This window comes from Homalodisca vitripennis, unplaced genomic scaffold (assembly GCF_021130785.1).
Source record: "Homalodisca vitripennis isolate AUS2020 unplaced genomic scaffold, UT_GWSS_2.1 ScUCBcl_8598;HRSCAF=16765, whole genome shotgun sequence".
NCBI lineage: Eukaryota > Metazoa > Arthropoda > Insecta > Hemiptera > Cicadellidae > Homalodisca > Homalodisca vitripennis.
In genome coordinates, this window is record NW_025784712.1 from 1 (window position 1) to 24058 (window position 24058).

The window sequence follows — 24058 nt, forward strand, 5'->3', positions numbered from 1 at the left end:
AAGGATCATAATGAGCATGTTATGCATTTGCTTTAAACTATCTCTCCAAACGGTGTACACAACATCCAACCAAACTTACCAAAACTTACAAATACCGCTTTTAGTCAACTCTAAATTAAAAATTTTAAATATTCACCTTTCATTAAGATTCCAACAATTTGGATTTATACACCCAAATAAATACAAAGTCCCGATGATAAAAGGAGTTCACCAAAGGAGCATAAACTTGGACTATGAGAGGCATTATTGTGCCGCAGCGTTGACATAGGGGATTAATGTTCACAGATTTACCGCCAATCCAATCCTGTAACAAAATTAAAAATTAGAGTTAATAGTAAACTACAACATTAATGAAACAATAATTTACACTTGAGTTAATCAATCATTTAAGTTAAAAGGTTGAAGTTCTCTTCAATAAAATTGAAAAACCATAAGATTATTACATTTCTATGTACCTATAAAATTACTTAATATTATACTTATATAATTAAACAAATGTATTATTACTATCATAAATTGTAAAATTAAATGTTGAAAATTGTTATTTGGTTTTAAGTAATGCTGCAATACTTCATGCAATTAATCTGTGCATAAAGTATAGGACTAGTCTTTCCTCCTGTTTCACTGATAGAAAAAAACCCATTATTTGTTATTAAGCTTTTATGGTGGCTAGTTTAGGCCTTTAATTATCGATTGGCATTTAGGAAAAGTGTTGTTTTAAATATAACAAATTATTGTTTTAAAAAATTAACAAATTATAAGGTAAACAAACAAATTGTCTACAAACAGTACACAATATCCTTAGTCCTTCGGTATCCTTGGACAAAGTACCAAACATTTTTGACCCTGCCATTGTCTAAACTGTTGAAAGAATGGTTGTAAACCTTCTACAACCTGATTGATCATGGATACTCAATCAATCAAGTGTCCTATACATCGGTTGCAATCAGTAACTGATCACGGTTTTATAGAAGCACTTTCCAGCATGTAACACATTCTGAGGCTTCATAATCACAATTAGTTGTTACCACTAGTTATACACACACAACTTTACAGCCTAATTTAAGTATATATAAATACATTTAGGCCTAAACATAGCCTAACTAAACATTGTTGTCTTGTTAGTCTAATTGATGACCTCGAGGTTTCTGAGATCTCTCCCTCTTCCTATGAACTAATATCTAAAAACTGTTATTGATGTTATTTCTTTGTCCTTAGATATAACACCATATCATATGCATACAGAATCTTCCATCTTTTAGGAGGGAAGTTTCAATACTGCTGTTTTTGAAATTTTATCTGGTTTTGTCTAGTAAATAAATTTGGTAAAATATGTTTTAGTATTATTATGTCTATAATAAAGAGAAATTATTATCTCATCACATAGCTGTTAGGAATTTAAATCCCGTAAAAACAACACAAGAGAATGTGCAAACTACTAGGTGTTAATTTAGCATTATTTATAAATTCAACCTAGATTATTGAATCTTGAATATACACCTTTAAAAATTACCGTTCATGAGCATATTGATGACTCCAAAATAATAATAACGACTCAATTTATAAATTAATTCGAGACATTTACTTCCAACAGTCTGCTCCTTCAATGTGCATCTAGCCCTAGTCTTTAAAAGTAGCCTAGCTTGGACATAGGGATTTATTACCCCTGCCTGCTTTGACTGGAGAGACAGTTATTTAAAGTTAATAATTTTTAAAAACACAAGGAATTAAAGGTACTTTGGGATTATACCGACCACACCCAGGCATGAATCGTTATTTGACATTTTTGCTTCTACTGATTACTAGATTAGGGTAGAACAACATTTCGTCAATATAAAACAGGAATTGTCTTATCGCAAACCCCTCCCCACCCTCAGACAGAGGTCAAAGTTGAGCGGTCTAGTAGATAACATGATTGCAGAGTCTCACCGCCTGTTCAGCTGGTGCGTTCGCTTTGTTGTACTTCCGTGTTTTACTCTACATTTCTCCAAACACAAACAATTCAAACAAAAACAAACATTACCAAACTAAAACTAAACTCTTTATTGAAAAAAACACCCAAAACTTGTTTTTATTCTTGATCACACTCCGCCACCCAAAATGCGAGTGCCTCCGGCCATCAGCGCGGGCTTCGGCACCTGTGGTGCTGCGCCGCGCTGATGTCGACAAAAGAAAAAACATCCCTCAAGATAGTACCTATCAGTAAAATATCAAATTCTAGAGGGGCTGATCAGAAATATAAATTGAATTGTAATGGAAAGGCAATTTTTTTTTTTTTTTTTTTTTTTGGGCTGAGGATGGGGAATCTGCAATCAGATACATGGAGGGTTCTCTCTTCTTCCCTTCACTCCAGTGCATGCGGGGTTGACTACGTTATAAAGATCGCCGACCCGCTAAACCCCACCCTCGTCCTTCCTGCCCACCAAGCCGGACCACTTTTAGCATTTCTTCAGCTGGGTGAGTGTCTTGCACTAAATGCTTTCCTTCTTCACCTCAAGTCCTCACGGCTCATCTTCCATTTTCTTCCGTATAATGGAAAAGGCCATCTTACTGACTGCGTTCCACATGTCTTCCGACTGCACCATGTGAGAGACCAAAGTCTCAGGTATCAGTTGTCCGGTTGTTTCCCAGCAATTGGCTCTCTCCTCTGTCCACCTCTTACAGGAAAAAGAAAGTGTGCTCAGCAGTATCTTCCTCTCTGCAGTAGTGGCATATACTTGAGTTACTTCTGCCAATCCTCTCCAAGTAACGGCGGAAACACCCATGACCTGAGAGGATCTGAGTCACATGGAAATTTACCTCCCCATGTGTTCCTTTGAAGCCATACTCTAATGTCTGGTATGAGCCTTCTGGTCCAGGAGCCCTTACTTGAGACCTCCCACTCTCGTTGCCAAGCATCCCTCAGTCTTTCCTGCAGCTCCGCCCTGTCTCGTTCTCCCAGGTAGCTGTCAGTTCTCTCTTTCACCAGAAGATGGATAGGAGGAGTCCCAGCGAGCACCAAAAAACAGCGTCGAGAGATATCGTCCTGTAGGCTGATGTGATTCTCATCGCAGCAAGCCGTTGAACCCTTAGTGCAGCTTCCTTTGCTCTTCCAAACTGCATTGCACTCGCCCACACCGGTGCACCATACAAGAGTATGGACTGTGTTGCTGAGAAAATCAGCCGCCTCTTTGACTCCTTGGGGCCGCGCCGAACATTCTTCATAGTCCCACTTATTGCCATTGCCGTTACTGAGGCCTTTCTTGCTGTTTCCATAACATGGGGAACGAAAGTTCTTGACTTATCCAGCCAAATGCCTAAGTACTTGACCTTAGTCTTCGGGTGTGACAGTCGTACCCTGTACCCGAAAAAGTGATCGGTCGAAGTCTCCTCCTTCCAGCCATGATAATTGCCTCAGTCTTTTGTGGGGCCAGCTCAAGTCCCAGTTCCTGCAGATGATCCCCAACTCGTGCAAATGGCTTCATTGGATCTCTCCATTAGCACATGTTCCGTGCTTCCCTTGGCCACCAGGGCCAAGTCAATCAGCATACCCGACAATTTCGTACCCCAGGCGGGAGAGCCAAGCGAAACACAGTGTCGTACAAGGACAATTTCCAAAGGGTTGGGCCAAGCACTGATCCCTGTGGAAACTCCACTGGTAACTTGCCTCCTCATTCCATTTCCCAGGTCCAGTGTTCTCTCCCCTAAATACGCCTGAATCATGCGCCTAAGATATGGAGATACTCCAATCGCTTTCAGCCGCTGCAATATCTTCTGCCAAGAAGCACTATTGAAGGCATTTTTCACATCCAAAAGGGACCACCGCTGGTATTTCCCGGTATTGTCGGCCTCCACCCACAGCACGTCGTACCAACTTGATGACCATGTCCACAGCATCTACTGTTGAGCGTCCAGGTCTAAAGCCAAACTGGGTTGTCAGGACAAAGCATTGGTTTTCTCAAGTTCTTCTTGTAGTCTTCCTACCAGCAGTTGCTCAAACAGCTTCCCCACAGTACTCAGCAGACACAGTGGCCTGTATGAGTCTGGGTCTGCCCTTCTGGCTTACCCAATTTTGGGATGAGGACCAGTCTTGCCATCTTCCAGCCTGCAAGGAAGCTCTCCTCTCTCAGGGCCATATTTAACACTTTAAGGACCTTGTCTGGGACTACACTCACTGCCACCTTTTACTACCTCTGGGGGAATGCCATCAGGTCCCGGGCTCTTGTTAGACTTGATCTTTTTTCCCGCCACGATAAGCTCATTTTTGGTGAAAGGTGGAATCTCCAGAGCAACAATTTCCTCATGCACTACAGGTGGGTGGCTCAGGGAAAAGTTACATCTACGCACTGTTCAATTGTTTCTCTATCTAGCACTGGTAGGTTGCGTCCAAATCTCTTCATGACAATTTTGTAGGCATTTCCCCACGGATCTGCCTCAAGTAGGTCACATAGGTCTTGCCATTTGCGTCTCTTGGTTTCCAAGATCTCTTTCCTGTATCTTTTGGCGTTCTTGTCTGAGCAGCACCACCAAACACATCCACTTCAGCTGCATCTGGTCGCGATCTTCCTCTCGCCCTGGTAAGTGCCTCCGCAAAGACTTACATGATGATCTTAAGGCTGCCACCTCCGCGGTCCACCAGTATACTGATCTCCTAGCCACCAGGCCTTCCTTGGTTGCAATACTTCCCCACACACTTCATCCAATGCTGTGAGTCAGTTCATTGCGCTGATCTGCCATATATCTCATCAAGGTGACGCCTCAGAGGCCTCCTCCAAAGGTTCCATGTCACTCGGCCGTACTCTCCACCCTTTTGGCAGTAACGGTTGCAGTCTGCTCCTCATGGGTCCATGCACAGCTCAAAAAAATATCTGCTCATGGTCGCTTAGGGTTTCCTCCTCACTGACATGCCAGCACCTTACTTTCTCTGCCAAATCTTCTGTAACGAAAGTAAAGGTCGAGTATGGAGCGATACTCTCCTCTTCTAAATGTTGGCACTTTCCCCTCATTTAGCAGGACCAAGTTGTTTCCTGCAGCCCAGTCAACAACTAACCTTTCCTCTTCTTCCTGGAGCACGTTTCTCCCCATTCTTCAGCCTTGGCATTAAAATCACCACCAAATGATTATTCCTTTTCTACAGTTCCTTCTAAAAGCCGCAAGTTCTTCTAGGCTTTCTTCAATACTCCATGATTGGTTTGCCAGGAGGGAAGTAGCAACTACACACGATACACCGCTCGTATTCAATCCATGCAAAATTGTTTTCCGTGTCCTCTTCCTTTTACCATATGAACCTGACTTAAGCTTTTTACACAGGACCCTTTGGCGAGCATCAACAGACCAAGATTTGATCATTTGCTTGTCCCAATATTAGGTTCACTAAGCATGATGACATCCAACCTCTTCCTCCTGGCCGTTGGCTTGCAATAAAATCTATTGCAGCTTGGCTCTTCATTCCATTTTAGTTGGACAAAGCTAAATCATTACGTTTCCCTTCTGGGCATTCCTTCCTCTTGTGGCCTTCCTTCTTGCAAAAGAAACACACTGTGCTGCCGGTCAGTACCCCTGCAGTAACGTGCAATGTGTCCTTCCTCAAGACAACGATAACAACGTATCCGCTCTTCGCGAAATCTTACTCTGCACGAGTACCCAGCCTATCTTGAGTCTACCGGCCTGGGCCAGCTTGTTTGCTGTAGGTTTTGGGAGGATTACTGTTGCATTCTGGGTTTCCCCATATGCTGGTCTTAGTGAAGACACCTTTGCATCCAGGAGTCGAGACACCGACCTGCAAAAGCTTTTGCAAGTGCAGCCAATATGTCCTCCTCAGTAGCGTCTACCTCCAGATCTTTGATGTGCAGAACTGCCCTCTTCTTGGGAGCTACTGCAGGAGATTCCCTCGATGCCCTGTTTTACAATGGCTTCTCGCAGTGCTTCAGCTTTGCCTGTTTCTTTTTTCAGCCTGATGACCAGTCCTCCGTTATTTGCTTTTCGAAGTGACATTACTTTTAGCACCCGTCTCATCCAGGTCCACCTTGTCTTTTACAAGTTTGACAAGGTCTGCATAGGTCCTGTGGGTTTCAGTCCTCACCACAACTATCTCTTCGTCTTGTTGGCGTCTCTGCCTTCTCCTGGTCACTGTGCGATAGCCTTCTTTGTCTGTTCCCTTCCTGGGTTTTTATCATTTTGAAACCCCTGCCTTTCTTCTGACGGTTTTGGCTTATCTTGAGATCCTGTATTTTCTGTACCATGTGGAACGCCAGCATTCCCAGGAGCAGACTGCTTAAATTTGGGGTTTGCGTCCAGGCATATCATTCACTGCCTGCTTACTACCATCAGTCTTCCGCCGAACCTCCTTTCCCTTGGTGTGACCAGCCTGGCCTCTTTCCTGTGTTCTGGATCTCAGTACTCTTGTCTATTTTCTGTATGGAAAATGGTCTGCGATGCCCTTTCTTCCACCTGTGGGCATCCCACTTGGACTTCCTTCTCGTTGTACATCTCCCTAGGCACATTTTTTCGCTGCGGTGATAACAGTAATTCCATGTCCAGGGAGCTGACCACTTTTCCAAGAGCTTTAAACTGCATCTCTTATTTCCATTCTCTCATCTGTTCTAGTAAGTTCCTGCAGTTCCTGTGTCCATTTTATAACCCGCCCCCAGGCTTCTCTGGCTCTAAAGAGCTGTTTTAGGTCTTCTTCTGTAGGAGATTCTTCTCGAGACCTCTTAGGTGTGTGGCTCACCAATGGAAAAAAAGTCCGGCAAGGAGTTCTTCCGCTGAATTGGTGAACGCTGCAGCTTAGCGCTTCCTGGCGAACGGAAAGACAATTATGTACTGTGCAAATCATGTGATGCCGCGCCCTGCCCTAATCAGGATTATCGAGAAAGATAAGATAACAGCGACAACAATACCGATCACAATACCTGGAAATGCTTGTAATTAAACAGTTGTTTTTTCGTTCTATCATGTTTGTTTCTATAAATTTATATTTTTGTGTTCTTCGTACTGGTGTGGTCGGTATAATCCCAAAGTACCGAATTAAATCTGAACTATTTTGTGAACATTACTCTTTTACTATAAATGTGTATAAAATATTTTAATATTTGTTGAAACATATCACAATTACTAGCATAAATCAGTTTCTCACTATAAATATTTGAAACTCTACAAGATACAACATTTGCACTTATCTTTTACAAAAATTTTGTCTTAATCGGTTATCAAGTATCCGAGTTATGAATTTTCAATCAGTTCAGCAGTTTGATTGAATTTATAATTTGCTTTATGTGTCTAAATGCAGAAACAAGCAAGCCAACTTTCAATATAACTCCTGTCATTGCAACTCTACTATAGTCTGTGGTTAACGTTCTAGCTTAGGAATTTAATACTTATTTTCTCCTAGAGTAAAAGCGATGCATGTGGATACAGAGAAAACTATGTGTAAAACATTTGTAATACATACAACTCAATGTTCTATATTTTTGCCACCTAGGGTAAACGATCGCCTTGCCCCCTCTATCTGCGGCTGTTAATAAGTATTGGTTGCCGTAATGGATGCAGTATAATAAGCAGCCACCACCACAATCAAATCAACTATTGATTTAAAACTATCTAAAAATATTGAATATGAAAACATTTGACGTACAGATATTCAATCAATGCCAGCTGATTTTATTAGTAGAATAATAATATTGTTGAAAATTAATTTAAATCAATAAGTAAAATTGTGTACTAAGTAAGGCTAGTGACATCGGCAAGAAACAATGGTTATAAACATGCGATTCTTGTCTTAAAATGTATTTTGAAACATTAAACCGTGTTTCAAATGGTTACATGATAATGACTCCTGTGGTGGTGATCCATTCATTGTGGCGGCAACCACAGCAGCCTTGGTGGGGTTGACACTAAGGCCCATCCCATCATACCAGTTCCCCAACATGTTCAGAGCAGTATTGGTCAGTTCCGTGACTGTTGTGTTGAACTTGCCGATCACAAGAATCACATGTCATCCACATACCCCTGTGCAAAGACACTAATGTTGTTCAAAGACATGAGCAGGTCGTCCGCAACTAGGTTCCACAGAAGAAAGATAAAGGACACCACCCTAGGGACAGCCCCTTGTAGTCCTTACACTGATACTTGCTCCCATAAGAGTGGTGGTGACCATCCTGTCTGTGAGCAAGGTCACATATTTGATCAATCAATACCACATCTCGAGACCGCATTGATAATCACCTGAGTGCCTGTATTGTCAAAAGCTCCTTCAATGTCTAGATATACACCTATGGCTACTTCTTTCGCTGCCAGCGCCTTCTCAATCCTGCATACCAGTTGATGCAAGGCTGAGTCACATGATCTTCCTGGAGGACAGGTCGATCCATGCTAGACCTCCCCTGCTTCTGTATAAACACCACCCTGAATACCCTCCAGGACAAAGGAATGTACCTGAGGATCACAGAGGCCCTGCACAGCAGGGGAAGGAGAATATCCAACCCCCACTGCAAGCAAACCAGTCTCAATCCACCTCCCCTAGGAGCTTCTAGGCTATATGGAATAAGCGAGTTAATCACCCACTCAATCCTTCTGAAGGTTACTACACTACACGCCAAACTCTATTGTGAGTGAGCGGTGTGCCTCACAGCTCTTCTTACACAGCTGAGTGATCGATCCTTGTCATAAAAGATACAGTCCGGAAACTGTGTTACCTATCATGACTTTTAGAACTCCCTCCGATTCAGTAATATGTATACCTTGATCGACCCTGACACCATCAAACGGCGAGATGGGAGTTTTGCTAGTAGCTTCTGAAACCTAGCACAATCCTGCACACTGTTAGTGTCAGACTAATTCTCTTAGCCGTACGGACTTTGCGGTCGTACAGTGCAAGAGCCTCGTGGTAGGTCTCCCAAGTACCACAAGTTTTTGTTCTGAATAGAGTTCCAACTCTCTTTCTCAAAGAGGCCAGTTCAGAGCTCCACCAGGCTATTTGGATCTTTTCTTGTTAATAACAGGACAACTGAGGTCTAATTGAAATGAACCCACAATTGCAGATGTCAGATTGTTCGGGGGCGGATTGGTCCAGCTTCACTATATTGTGAATCCGTTTCCAGGTAAATACAGTTAATTAGTTTTGAAAGTTATTCATGAGTTTGATTGTGGATTACATGAGCAGTTAAAATATTTTGAAATGAATTTATTTCTTTTTAATGGATCATTGTGTTTTATTCAGATCACAATATAAGTTCATTAAGTATAATTGTGTGTTATTTTTTAAATCAAGAAAACCTAGTTTATGTATGTGATCAGAAGTTACCAAGTGGTATATAAGTACATACAAAGTTATGGTTACATTAGTTTTGCTTATTTTAAACTTGTTTTGTGTTTTACATTATTTTATTAGTTTGTTAAATGATTCGCGTTAATTAACCTATTGCTATTGTCCTACTTCAACAAAAACATTATAAAGTTTTAGAGGGTACTTTGGGATGTATACCGACCACACCCAGATATGAATCGTTATTTGACATTTTGCTTCTACTGATTACTAGATTAGCGTTTATCTTTAGAATAGAACAATATTTTTGTCAATATAAAAACAGGAATTGTCTTTATCGCAAACCCCTCCCCATCCTCAGACAGAGGTCAAAAAGTTCGAGCGGTCTAGTAGATAACGTGATTGCAGAGTCTCGCCCGCCCGTTTCAGCTGGTGCGTCGCTTTGTTTGTACTTCCGTGTTTTTACCCCTACATTTCTCCAAACACAAAAAATTCAACAAAAAACAAACATTACCAAACAAAAACTAAAACTCTTTATTGAAAAAAAAAACACTCAAAACTTGTTGTTATTATTCTTGATCACACTCTGCCACCCAAAATGCGAGTGCCTCCGCTTCGGGCAGCACCTTTGGTGCTGCGCCGCGCTGATGTCAACGAAAGAAAAAACATCCCTCGAGATAGTAACCTATCAGTAAAATATCAAATTCTAGAGGGGCTGATCAGAAATATAAATTGAATTGTAATGGAAAGGCAATTATGTACCGTGCAAAAAACTTAAATAATCATGTGATGCCGCGCGCGGCCTGCTGTAATCGGGATTCTCGAGAAAGATAAGATAACAGCGACAACAATACCGTTTCACAATACCTGGAAATGCTTGTAAGTTTGTAATTTTGTAATTAAAGAGTTGTTTTTTCGTTCTATCATGTTTGTTTCTATAAATTATATTATTTTTGTGTTCTTCATACTGGTGTGGTCGGTATAAATCCCAAAGTACCTTTTAGAGTATGAAAATAACCAAAAAAATAAATAATGAATTTTAGAACATGAAAAGTGGAACTACATTTCTTGTACGAAAGTAGAAAATTTTTGGTGAGGTGAATTTACAATAATTTTTTTTTTTATTAAATTCAAATTCAATTCTTTATTCACACATTTGATTTGTACAATTTTAAAAAAAAAATATATAAATATTGTGTTTTTGTCAAGTAACATAATGGAGTTAATGTATAATCAATGAAAGACAAGCAAGAACGAGATACCTTAATATTTTAAGTAAAAATTGAAAGGAAGTCTCAAAAACTAAACTCAAAGAACTCCCTTAAAAATAATATTTAGAAATAAATAATAATAATATAATAATAATATTAATAATAATATTTTCTTAATATTTAGAAATAAGTTACAAGATGAAATAAGAGCGCTAAAAAAATAATTACTATAAAGTACAATTTGAAAAATGTGAAGGTAATACAAAAAATACTTGGAAGGTTTTTAAATGAACGTAATCAAATGAAAGTAAATTCAAAATCTGTTGGATTGTATATAAATGATAAACTTGAATACGACTCAAGGACTGTAGCAAATGAGTTTAATGAATATTTTTTGAACATAATAGATAACTTAGATTTAGATAGCAATTTGCCTATGAATTTTTCAACTTTAAGTTTTTAAAAGCTATTTTGACGATGTGTATCAAGTCAGATCGATGTTTTTAGAAGCTATTTTCAAAGAAGACGTAACTATTGCTATAAATTCCTTAAAAAATAATACCTCTCCTGGTATAGATAATATAAGTTCTAATCTTATCAAAACAGTTGCACGGGAAAATAGTTGAAAATTCTTGCGTATCTGATAAATTCAAGTTTTGAACATGGTATTTTCCCCAAACCAATTGAAGCAAGCAGTTGTAATTCCTATTTATAAGAAAGGAGCGCAAACAGTCAATGTAGCAATTATCGCCCAATCTCATTACTTTCTTGTTTCTCAAAAATTTATGAAAAAATAATGAAAAAGAAGCTTTTAAAATTTCTTAACAACAAGCGTTTTTTTAGTCAAAATCAGTTTGGTTTTAGAGATAATATGAACACTGAAAATGCCCTAATGCATTTCATGTCAAACATTTATGACGGTTTAAACCTAAATAAATGTACTAGTGGCCTTTTTTTAGATATAAAAAAAGCTTTTGATACTGTGGATCATGATATTCTACTTGATAAAATGCATAAATCTGGAATCAGAGGAGTAAACAAACAAATGGTTTTGAAAGCTACTTAAAAAATAGACGTCAATGTGTCAAAGTGTGTGCCACATACAGCGAACCTGGTACAATTTCTCACGGTGTTCCTCAAGGATCCGTTTTAGGGCCAATTCTTTTCATAAATATATATAAATGACCTATGTAATGCAAAATTTGAAGGTAAAGTGACGTCTTTTGCGGACGACACTGCGCTCAGTTACGTAAAAGATAATTTGGCTGATATTCATATTGCTATGAATAAAGATCTGACAGCAATACAGTGGTGGTTCAAAATGAACCATATGTTACTTAGTACTGAAAAAACGATGTATATTAATTTTAGCTTAAGAAAAGATGTATCGTTTTGAAACACCCATAATTTATAAATGTGCAGGTTGTATTATGGATTCAAGCTTAAGTATCTGTTTAACAAATATAAATGTTCAATCGTTGAAAAAACTAAAAATTTTAAAATACCTAGGTGTTATTTTAGATCAAGAAGTTAATTGGAAAAATCATATAACAAATATTTAAAAACAAAGTTAAATAACGTAATTAGACTCTTTTATTTTTCTGAAAAATATGTGTTGCTCAAACATACTTAGAATGCTATATTTTGCACTTGTACAAAGTCGTATTGAATATGGATTATTTCTTTGGGGGTGGTACTTATAACATAAATATGAATTCAATATACTTACAGCAAAAAACATTTTGTCAGAATAATAACTTCAAAAAAAATAACTGAACCCTCTCGTCCACTATTTTAAACAGTTGAAAAGTTTTTCCTTTGAAAACATTTATTCGTTTTTAAGATTTTAAAATGTTTATTTTAGTATGATAACTTCTGTTCATCAAATTAATGAATACAAAAGTAAACTTAGAAATGCAGATAATGCTGAAGTTCCAAAGCCGAAAAATACATTCTTTACCAAATCTTTTATTTTTATTGGACCTTGGTTTTTTAACAGGCTGCCAAGCCACATTAAAAAACTCAACAAATAAAATTGTATTTTTAAAAAAACTCAAAAAAAGTGGCTCCATGATATAGATAATATAGATATCGTTCTAAATATTCAAGTTTAGCTTTTAATATTATCACTTTGGGGTTTTATATAAATTTTCATTATTATCCTCTTAATCATTTTGACAAACACATTAGTTCTAAGTAGATGTAAATTCAAATTTAAATCAGGTTATACAGATTTATAATATCTTGTTTTGAATAGTTTTATGTAAATATATATTTCTTTTCCTTAGCGAGAATTTGGTTTATTTTTTTTGTGTGATTTTTGTTCGCTGATAAACTATTTGTTTATTTATTGTTTTTTATGCTGGAACCTCCGAACAGGCTAGCCTTGGAGGCCCTATATTTCTCTATATATAAAAAGTAAGATGTAGTTGATAATCATCTTTATGTTTTTTGTTATCTCAGTATATTTTTTAGTTTCATTCTTGTACTTAGATTACTTAGTTTTATGTATTCTTACGAGTAAATTTGTTTAAGTTAAAAAATCTTGTAAACTTTTTCATTGTGCTTGACATGTTTTTGTATTTAAAATATTGTAGATAAACTTATAGTTTTGAAGTCAGTCCTGGCAAGACATAAATACGTAAAACTGTCTACTATACATATATATAAAAAAATTGTCAACTATATATGTATATTGTATATATTGTGATGTAAAAGAGAAATAAATTCTTTATTCTTTATTCTTTATTCTTTAAGAGAATAAAACACTGAACTCTTTAGGAGGTTTCTCAGCGATCTTATAAACCCAGAAAGGGAGGTTTCTGCTCTTATTTGTTCCAGTAACTTATTGAACAGCCGAATGCCAAAGTAAAACGGGACTCTTCTCAAACTTGGCCGTTCTGTGCTGTTTATTCAAGTTGAGTTTCCTATAAAGCAATAATGGCCCAGAGGCATTCATGATCGGACCATTAAGAATTTTATTTCTCACTGATAGTTACTCCCTCGAGGGATGTTTTTTCGTATGTCGCCATCAGCATGGTGTTGCCGCAGCCGGGGCTGATGCCCAGAGGCAATTGTGTCAGGCTCATGAACTTTTATTCATAAAAGGTTTCTAAACTAACATAAACATCTTTTATTTAGGTCAAAAATAAAATATTTCAGCATTATTGTTAATTTAAGTATCTACAGATGACAAAAAGCCTGGTAACAGCAGCAACCAATAGGAGGGTGAGGTAGAGTACAATAACTGGACCCGGTTTTTTTTATGTCAAAATTATTAAAAGATATTTTAATTATTATACCCATCGATATAATCAACTGATAGTAATTATTTGGGTAGGGTACGATAAGTGGACCCGGTTTTTTATATCGAAGAATGTAATCGTCGATACCTAATATTCGCATCTCAAATCCTATATATTCCATCTCAATCGATATAAAAACCATCTATAGTCCCTCAATAACAATCACGTTTTAAATTAAAAATATGAATTTAATATTTATAGTGATCAAAACAAATTATTATAACCAAAATTAGGAGAACTGAAGATGACCATATTTGCTCCTCTTACAGTTACAGTTGTTTCTTTCCCACAAATTTTGCATAATGGGCTTTTTCGGTCCAACATGTTGAAGCCACGAAAAAACATGTTTTTATCATCTTTCAAAGCAATGTTGTGTAGTTTTCTAAAATTGACTGCCATTTTTAATAATAAAATGTCTACTTTTGTAAATTTGTAATGTTACCTTACGTTTATTATTTGAAAGTGTTTACAGCTGTTGATATAGATTATTTAACCCTTTGAGTGCCACAGCATATTTTCCCAAGTCATACGCATAAATTGCTGGAGCATTTCCTTCTGTTTTGCAAGCATCTGGGGAAAAAACTATATTAAAAAAACTATTCAACCGATTTGAATAATTTTTTTTGGTTTGTGTGTTATAAAACAAGGTATTTTTTCCATATAATATTATAATTTTATTTTTATTTACACAAAAAAAATGTAGGTTATAACAAAAAACTAAAAAATGAAAAAAATAAATTTTCAAGTTTGAACTAAAATTTTATTTATACAATATTTTTTTTAATTTTTTTTAGCTATACCATATGAAAGAGCATGAAAAACTGAACAAAACTCATGCATAATATGGTGTGTTACAGTAATATTTAACCAGATACTGCAATATATACAAAATACAACAAAAAGCAATTTTTGTTCAAGTTTGTCAAAAGTTTAGAAACAATGTTATAACTACCCTATTTCACTCAATGAAGTAAGACGACTGTAAAATACTAATTATATAAAAAGTATATAAAAATATACACAGGCCTACAATATAACCTTACTTCTATAACCTTACTTCACCTAAAATCAATAGTTTTGATTGGAACTTGCGTTTTACTTCATCACCAATCCAACAATAAAATATACGTCACTAAACACGGAAAAAAGAAGTTTATAAATGCATTGTAAGTTTTTACTGAACACAATTGCAGAATAGTAATAACAACAGTTTTCAGCATAAACACACGAAACTAGCACAATGTAAACACACAACGAACGAAACTGTGTAATTAATGGCAACAAGTAGCAGCTGACCAACTATTGCATCATCTGTTTTTTTCTGATGACAAATAAAACTACAATGGGGGCGGTGAACAATAAAAATCAATCACAATTGATAGTTCGAAACTTGTAGATTGCCGTGAAATAAGTTATTTGTCAAAACAAAAATGAATTATATGTGATATTAATTAAATAAAAATCGTCTACTGAGTAAATGCACGGCAATTTAATGCACATTTCACAACATCTACTATGTAGACGCTGCGGCACTTAAAGGGTTAAGTTAATTATTCAAAAATAATTAATCAGTATCGATTGATTATATCGATGATTATGATTTAAGTAAGTAAGTAATTTCAATATAAAAAACCAGGTCCGCTTATCGTACCCTACCCAATTATTTTGAACAATAACTATAATCATCTGCATTAACTTTACACATTTCCACATTTTAAACACAATTTGTTCTATACGTAACATCTTTTAAATAAAGAAAGTTTATTTTGGAAAACTGATCAAAATAACATTAAAACTGGTTTAACGTATCTTTTTCGGTTTAAAGATGTTTGTTTTGTTGTTAAGTTATTTCATTATTTAAATTACCTTTTTCCTGTCACCTGTCTAAATTTTATCACTTTATTAGTGGGGTTATGGTTTCTTTATTATTTATGACATTACGTAATTGTTTAAAACTATTTTTATTATTTTTGAAAACATGACTTTAACTTAGTACTTAGATATGTTGATATCGATGATAGTTCTGTTATTCGATATAGCCTATATAAAAAGTATCGATGATTGTAATAAGCGATATAAAAACTGGGTCCGTCTATCGTACTCTGCCTGGAGGTAGACCTATGGTCATAACAAGACCACGTGACGCCTTTAGAATAACGAAATATTACTCCGCACAAGAAAAGTAGTCACTTCTCACTTTCGTTACCAGTAAGATTAAAGGCCGGGGCGGGCAAATCACGAATTTTGACGTTACCATAACGTATTCTGCTCACCCTCCTGAACAAAAAAATATACATAGTACTAGGGGTGCAAATGACAAATAACATGATTTTAGGGGGTATATTGATAAGTGGTTAAGTTCCTAAATGTTTTAATGTTCAGTTTGTGTGCTATTTCTGGATAATCTGTTTACTTAATATTATCTGCGGCCGGGACTGATAGCATATCTGTTATCTGAGTTCTCCGGGGCATGGGTCAGTTCTACACAAGATATCGTGTTCAGTAGGTCGGATTGAGTGAGTGCGTTTACAATGATGAATCAACCATCCACTAGTTCAACCAACCCTAGTGAATTGTGTGTGTCGGAGTGTTTCGTAGGGCACGTAAAAAGTTTACGTTTTAACCGAAACGAAAATTCTCTTTTTTAATTGAACAATGGAATTTTTAAAAGATGAGTGTATGTGTTTCGTTGTGCGGTCGAGTGGTGTTTTTAAACCGGAATGACTTTGTCGTTTCGTTGTGATAGACCACTTTTTTGTTGCTGCTTGCTCAGCTATATCCGCCAACACACTAATGGTAAGTGTTCTCTGTTAATATCCATCTATATATTTGAGTTTTTTCATGATTTATTTAGTTTTTTAACTTTACAATAATTGCCTTTGCATTACATTTCAATTTATATTTTTGATCAGCCCCTCTAGAATTTTATATTTTACTGATAGGTACTATCTCGAGGGATGTTTTTCTTTTATTGACATCAAGTGCGGGCTTCGGCAGCACCTTTGGCCGGAGGCACTCGTAATTAATTTTTTTTCTCGAAATTAAGAAAAACATTATTAATTTTGATCAAAATTCGGCTAATTTCTGTATTATTTTTCATTTACGTTTGCATAGATGGCGGCGCAACCGATGACGTCATCACGAGGTTCAATCATTGGCCACAAAAGGTCACATGACGCTAGACGTGGATGTAGAACATGGAGATATTATTGAAAAGTTATTTAATTTTTTATTTTCCTAGAACTTCGTTTATTTCTCATTTCCACCCCATTAAACCTTATACTTTTTTTCTATAGGACGATTCCAATAAGTTAATAACGCAAAACTCGTATTTTTCCGCCCGGGCCGTTAATATGATAATTACCCTCACTTTGAATGTTCTATAACTTCGTTATTTGTAATTTTCCACCCATTGAAACCTTATACGTTTTCATTCAAGAGGACGATAACAATAGGTTAACAATACAAAACCTCATATTTTACCTCTACGGCCGTTAAGTTCACAATTACCTTACATTATATAGGGTATTAGAACAAACTCACATATGTTTTCAAAGATAGTATTTTTTACAAGAATTTGATGATACCCCAACCTTAGAACAAATGTTTCAATTAATTTTCTATGATAATATTCTCAAATTCCTCATTATAATACCTAACATAAAGGCTAAGCTACTAGAGCTTAGTCAGTGATGACAAATAATTTTAAAATATTTTTTATTAAAATGTCAAATACATCACTTACCGGTTTGCCACCAACTTTGTTTGTTGTAAAGGTCACTGCTGGAAGATGTTTTTGAGTTATCAACTCATCTTCAAAACCTATATAAACTTTAGGCTTGCTTTTTGCCATTATCATACAATTGTAGACTTAAAACACAAATGTTAATCACATTGAGATTCCCACTTATATATTCTTGACAGAGAAAGTAGTTTGAAATCTATTCAAAATTCATAACTTTAGGGAGTATTAAAGTAATTATTACTTTATATAAAATAAACTAATAAAATAAAATTCCATTATTACTTTACTTTAACATAAAGTACTACTGTAACTCAACCCAAATCCTCAACAACCACGTCGCAACCCTAACCTTAAATTTATAAGTCAATAGTCAATACTGATTTTAAAAATCCGCAGTAGTAATCTACAATCCGGAAAGCGAAGTAGAAAATGCTGAACTGAAGACAGTTCTCAAGTAATCATCGATGTACTATAACCGATGTTGAATGTATTGTTGATATTCTGATTCCGATGTTTTGATCAACGCCTTTCAGTTCTACTAAAATATATTCTAATTCAATTCATAGAGTCTATAATCATTTTTTCAATCGCATGATTCGTTTATTTAAATAGGTTTCATAAACAGTGAAGTAAGATTTTAAAACAGTAAATGTTTCCACATGGCTAAAATATGACAATTGAATACTTTTTAATGCTAAAAGTTAAGGCTTTCGACAAGTCATATATTATACAGTTGTCATTTATCGCATTAAATGAGGAAGGGTTTTGTCTGTATGTCAAGATTTTATCTAGATACAGCTGAGGTATCTTTATGTCGCCTTTTACTTTAAAGACGCCAAGTTTCTTTCCTCATTAATCAAAACTAAGGCCACGAACAAGATTTAATAAATGTACATGAATTCTACATTTAGAATGTTAGATAATGACAAGAAAATTTGATTATTATAGACGTTTTAAAATAGCCCACCTGTTACATCCGACAACACAATTTTCTGTAAACTTGGACATTTATGTTGTTTTTTTGTTAAATTATGATTCTAAGAAGGTAAATATCATGGATGAGGCACATTTTGACAATGAACATTGAGGAAAAGCCATAAACGTCTTTTATAATATTAAATTGTTTACATGTACTTTGGGTAGGGATACATTTTGGCAGTGATCAAACCCATAACTGAAAATATAATTGCTTAGAACACTCCTAAAATAGTCAGGTTTCATAGTTGCAGCTTGATCAGCTTTCATTTTACGAATCATAGTAAAAAACTTTAAAAGAATGAGTTATATCCCTCTTAAGAAGGGTTTATAATATCAAGTTGGAAAAACAATCATAAAACCACAAATAAAGATATCTTATTCAAACTTTCATAGGAATTTAGAAGAAGAAACAAAGAATCGATTTTTTTCGTTCCTCCCAAGAAGGGCTTATGGGCCATACGAGACCTAATTGCAGCTGCCTCATCAACTTAACATCTTTATAACTGTACTGATATATTCTAGTGGTTTGTATTGTAAAGAAACTATATTGGCTTTAACTCTTCACCTGTCAGATATATTATTTAATGCTAAAATATGTTGCCGTTAGTAAAATAAGTACGGTAGAGATACTGTAAGTCGTTTTACCGCAGTCAATGTAGTACATGAAACTGTAAAACATATAGTTAATACTTGGGTCTCTAAAACACGTAAACAAGTCTACAGTACTATCACAAAAAGCCAACACAAGTATGTGTCAGCAGTGAGCGATACAAGAACTGTACTTTACCAAAGTTTGGAACTCTACCTTCTTCGTTACTTAACCATGTTGTTTTGCTATCGAACTTAACTTTGTACTATGCTGTAATAATAAGTCAAACTCAATTTATTTATTTTCACAAACAATACAATGACCGCACAGGAAAAGTCCAAATAGTAAAATTTTATACAATTACATGCTATGAAATGAATAATTAAATAATACATTTTTAATTGAGTAATTACGTACGATATTTTAGTGTACATGTTAAAACCATTTCCATGTGCCACACAAATATAGTACGTTACCGTATACAAAACTGAAATAAAAATTTAAATTCAACATTTTATTCATTGCATTTAATTTACTTTTCTATGTTTATTTAAACAAACATGATGGATTGATTTTATCTGTGAAAATTAGATGAAAATACAATCTTATTAATATTATGGAGTAAAAATTTTCATAAATTAAAGGACATATATCATGCATTAAGCTGGAATACACTTCAAGACTGTGAAGTTACTTTAAAAAAACAGTAATTCGCAATAAAAGAGAGTATAAGGGAAAATTGTGTTTTTTATATTCAACCGACTCTTCATAAATCGCTTCATCTTGCAGTGAAGGGCGCAAGCTGACCGCACACGATCGTGGCAGTCTGGAGGTTTGCGCGTTCCAATGAGCAAACGCCGGCTCCGGTAAAGAATAAAATCGGTTCAATGCACCTATGTTAAAAATTAAAGTTTTAAATTATAAGTTACCAAATTTCACGCCTAAGATAAGTCACGAATATAAGATAAGATAACAACTTTTACAAATAATTATAAAAATACATGCTCTATAAAGGTGCATTTATCTAGATAGTTGTTAATAAGATCACAATTTTCCTCCGTTGTACATGTTTAAAGTTGCCGTTTGTTTCACAAGCTTCCAAAACTTGCGTCTTGTGTTCGTTCTTACTGAAATAAAAACTTGAGAAGTTATAGTATGTAGATAATTTTCCATATAGGTACAATTAGCCAAGCTATTTTAATATCATTCCAGAGTTATATTAAAGTTAATTTAATATAACTTTACTTTTTTAGTTAATTTATGGTTAATGTTCAAAGTTCCGTATGGTAATCTATACTTTATGATCTGAGAGTAAAACACACCTTTACCTACCAATTCTTTCTACCTACCAACAACATCGTAGAAAGGTTTTTAAAAAGTGTTCAATACAAAAAAGATCCACTTCAGAAAACTAAGAGAAAAGTGCTGTACAAATTACTTGTCATAAAGTAACAGTACGCATAATACTTCAAAAGTGTAACTACTTTTACAATTACGATATACATAAAACAGTACACATACAATTTGGGAACAAAATAGAAAGTCAACAACATATTGATATATTATGTTGTTTTGTAACCTAATAGATTATTTTGTTTACTTAATACCAAAGCAAAAAACTAACACTTATTTTTATATTAAAGCCATATTAAAATCGATATTGTTATTAGAATATGATCTTTTTTATTCCAGTGAATATTTGAGTTTCAAGAGACCCTCCTCAATCTATACCCCATCTATAACGGACGGCACCATACGTAAAACGCACCATTCACTTAAAAAGTCGACAATTTTCAGTAAAGGTAAAATAAACTTTACCTTAGTAAATTCTATTATAACAAGAAAATCATCTGCCATAACACAATTGAATCATGCCTACGTGAACGAACTTGTTAAATATAATTCAATCTGTGGTATAGGCAATGAGTGCGCACAAATTGATCAGGAAACGACAGCACTCTCTTACTTTCCTTTCGCACCAGTCGCGTCTTCTCCGCATCAAATTGCGGCAAGTAGCCTATTTGCAACCGATATACTAAAATTTATTCACTGGCCAATCTCAGTAAATGTACAACATAAGGAAAGTGGAGTTCAGTAAGCAGTTATCCAATCATGGATTACACGATTTATTAAATGTGGCTAGATTTCAATTGTTGTTTTGATATTATAGATGTAAAAAATAACTTATTGTTTTACTATTTGAGAAGGAGGACGTTCTCATCTATTCATGGACTTGTGCCTAATTAACTAAATATTATAATGTGGCAAAGGGTAATTATTTATAAATTCTTTCCATTAACGATGTGCAATTCAAAAATATGTAATCTCTAAAATTGTGTTACAATTTTCCATTTAGTGATTTTTGTAGCAAAAATTCGCAAGTGACCATTAAGTCCTTAAATCTCACGGCATTCTTTTGAATTTGAAGGGGTTTTACAAATCAGGGGAAGGCAGTAATTTTCTAAAATGATTTGAAATAATAAGTAAACAGTAAAAAATCTGATATTGCTCATTTAATTATATTAATAGTTTTCTTTAGTCACTTATTCAATGAAAATCTGTAAAATTAAACGGAAAACTACAATTACAAAAAGGTTTTTTATTTAATCTTATGAAATTGTAAGATGATGCTGATATGCAGTTAGTTTTTTATGAGTAACTTATATAAACTTTCAAAATACGATAACATTGTTTGAAATTGTGTAGTTACGCATTTAACTTAAATGATTTCACTTTTAACATCACAACAAAATATTATTTCACTTGTGAAGTTACTAGTTTGAACAATTCCAAGCAAAATATTCAATAAATTTTAAATTATACCCAAAACCCGCGCATCCCAAAGTACTGAATCTGGCGATGATTGTTGTTGGTCAATAGATTACTTTTAAGTCTGGTGCCAGTGCGCAGGTGCAAAGAATAGAAATCAAATAAGATTTTCTCAGATGGAAAGAATATCAGCAAACCAACAGTTCTTTGAAGTTGCTTTGTCCGTCGATAGATGGCAGCAAAGTTCATTCTCTAATGCATTTAGCAGAAATAAATTAATGCGAATCCCCGGGTTATTTTTTGAAAAACAGATTTAAAACTTTAAATTTCGTCTTTTTAAACATTCTCATCGTTGCATCGTTATTAAGGTTTCTTAAGTTACATTTTAACTCCTATTCTCAAGTTGACTGTTACTACTGCCATCTCTTGGAGCATCGGGAGAACTAGTTTTACGCAGTACTAGGCTCATTGTACGCAGGTCAGGTTTAGTGTTAATACACCAATACCCAAGTAAAATTGAGTTTGTGGAGTGCTGCGTAACTCGGTGATTTCAATTATGTTCTAAAATCATAGCTTAAATTCCTGTTATTTTTATCAAATTGATGTAGAATGAGTCGAATTATGATTCAAAAGTGTCTTTTATTGGCAGTTTATCTCGGATGTGCTGCATCTTCAACAAATGGCACCTTAGAAACCTTCGCCAATGGAGGTGGGTTCTCTAAGGAGTATTCTGCTTTTCAGTAATCTGTGTTGGCTTATTGTCGAAAATTTAAGTTAAACGCATGTTTTTATCTTGTAGTTTTGTTACATTTGGGAGATATTTACAGATATTTTATATCATCATATGGCGTTCGAAGTAAAACAATGTTCCGTGAAAGATTTCTTGGTGAATACCGATCACCTCGATGAAAAAGGAAACGACCACCTTTAGTATCGCCCAATTTCACATATAGTAGCTTATATTATAAAGTGAATTTATTAACCTAATAATGTAAGTTAAAATTGATTTTAGACGGGCAATAAATGTCAAATTAGATAAATTTTTCAATTTATTTCTTTATTAGGTATACGGTACTATACCTGTTTGTTACGCATGACAAGGCTAGTACTACAATTTCATTACAGAATTGGTAAAGTGGTTGTAAAAACTTAAAATCTCTGAAAATGACAAAAACTTATTATTAGGTACTATTATAATATTTTAGGACAGTTTGGAAAAAAACTGATTGAACAAAATTGCAGTGACCTGTAATAAATTGACACATTGGACAATTTCTAGAAACTGTAGGTCTACCCAGCCCACATTGTTTCTTAAGAAGAGATGATTATACATTTTGTTTTAATTTTGCCAACTGCATCTTAGATACTATTCACATTTTTTTATTTGCTCATTAAAATTGGATAATGAATATAGTACTTTAAAACTGTTTTTAATTTGTCCTATAATAGATCCAGAATATTTCTCAATGCGGATATGTACTGGTTGTTTTTTATTACAGGTCCTATATGAGTACAAGTTATACACATTAATAAATAGAAAACATATATGTTTATATTTAATAATTCATACTGGTTTAGCCTGGACTGTTATGAGATTAATAATTTTATTTGTGGCCATTAATACTTTAACACCATTCTCTCTCTGCCGCTTTCCTAACTTTTGACAACTTTTCTTACTCTGCCACCCGTTTTAATGTGATTTTCTAAAATATATATCATTCTTTTCTCTTTCATTCTCTTTTTATCAACAAATGCTCATGCATAATTATTTTCAAAATAGGTCTTGTTTCCAAAACTAAACACATAATGTTTTTTGTAAATAAATTAAAACGTTGACCAAAAAAATATCATCTAGGTACTAAGACTATAATATAGGTATAAATATATTTTTTGGGTACTTTGGGATATATAGCCGACCACATCCCCAACATGAATCGTTATTTAACATTTTGCTTCTACTGATTACTAGAAATTAGCGTAGAAGGACTATTTCGTCAGTATAAAACAGGGAATTGTTCTTATCGCAAACCCCCTCCCCATCCTCAGACCCAGAGGTCAAAAGTCGAGCGTCTAGTAGATAACGTGTTTTTTGCTGAGTAGCCTCGGCCAGCCCGTTCAGGCTGGTGCAATCGCATATTGTTTTTTCGTACTTTCGTGTTTTTACCCTCTACATTTCTCCAAACACAAAAATTCAACAAAAACAAAAATTACCAAAAAAAA

The 24058-nt window shown here is 34.9% G+C and overlaps 1 protein-coding gene across 1 annotated transcript; it reads right to left on the minus strand.

The window, feature by feature from the left end:
• Positions 1 to 184: 184 nt before the first annotated feature.
• Positions 185 to 17877, minus strand: LOC124374466 (programmed cell death protein 2-like; the record flags this gene model as incomplete). Its single annotated transcript, XM_046832674.1, has 2 exons — positions 17503 to 17877; positions 185 to 304 (listed from the first exon to the last, which is right to left on the minus strand). Coding segments are annotated over exons 1-2 (234 nt in total), but the record flags the coding sequence as incomplete, so codon positions are not given.
• Positions 17878 to 24058: the final 6181 nt, after the last annotated feature.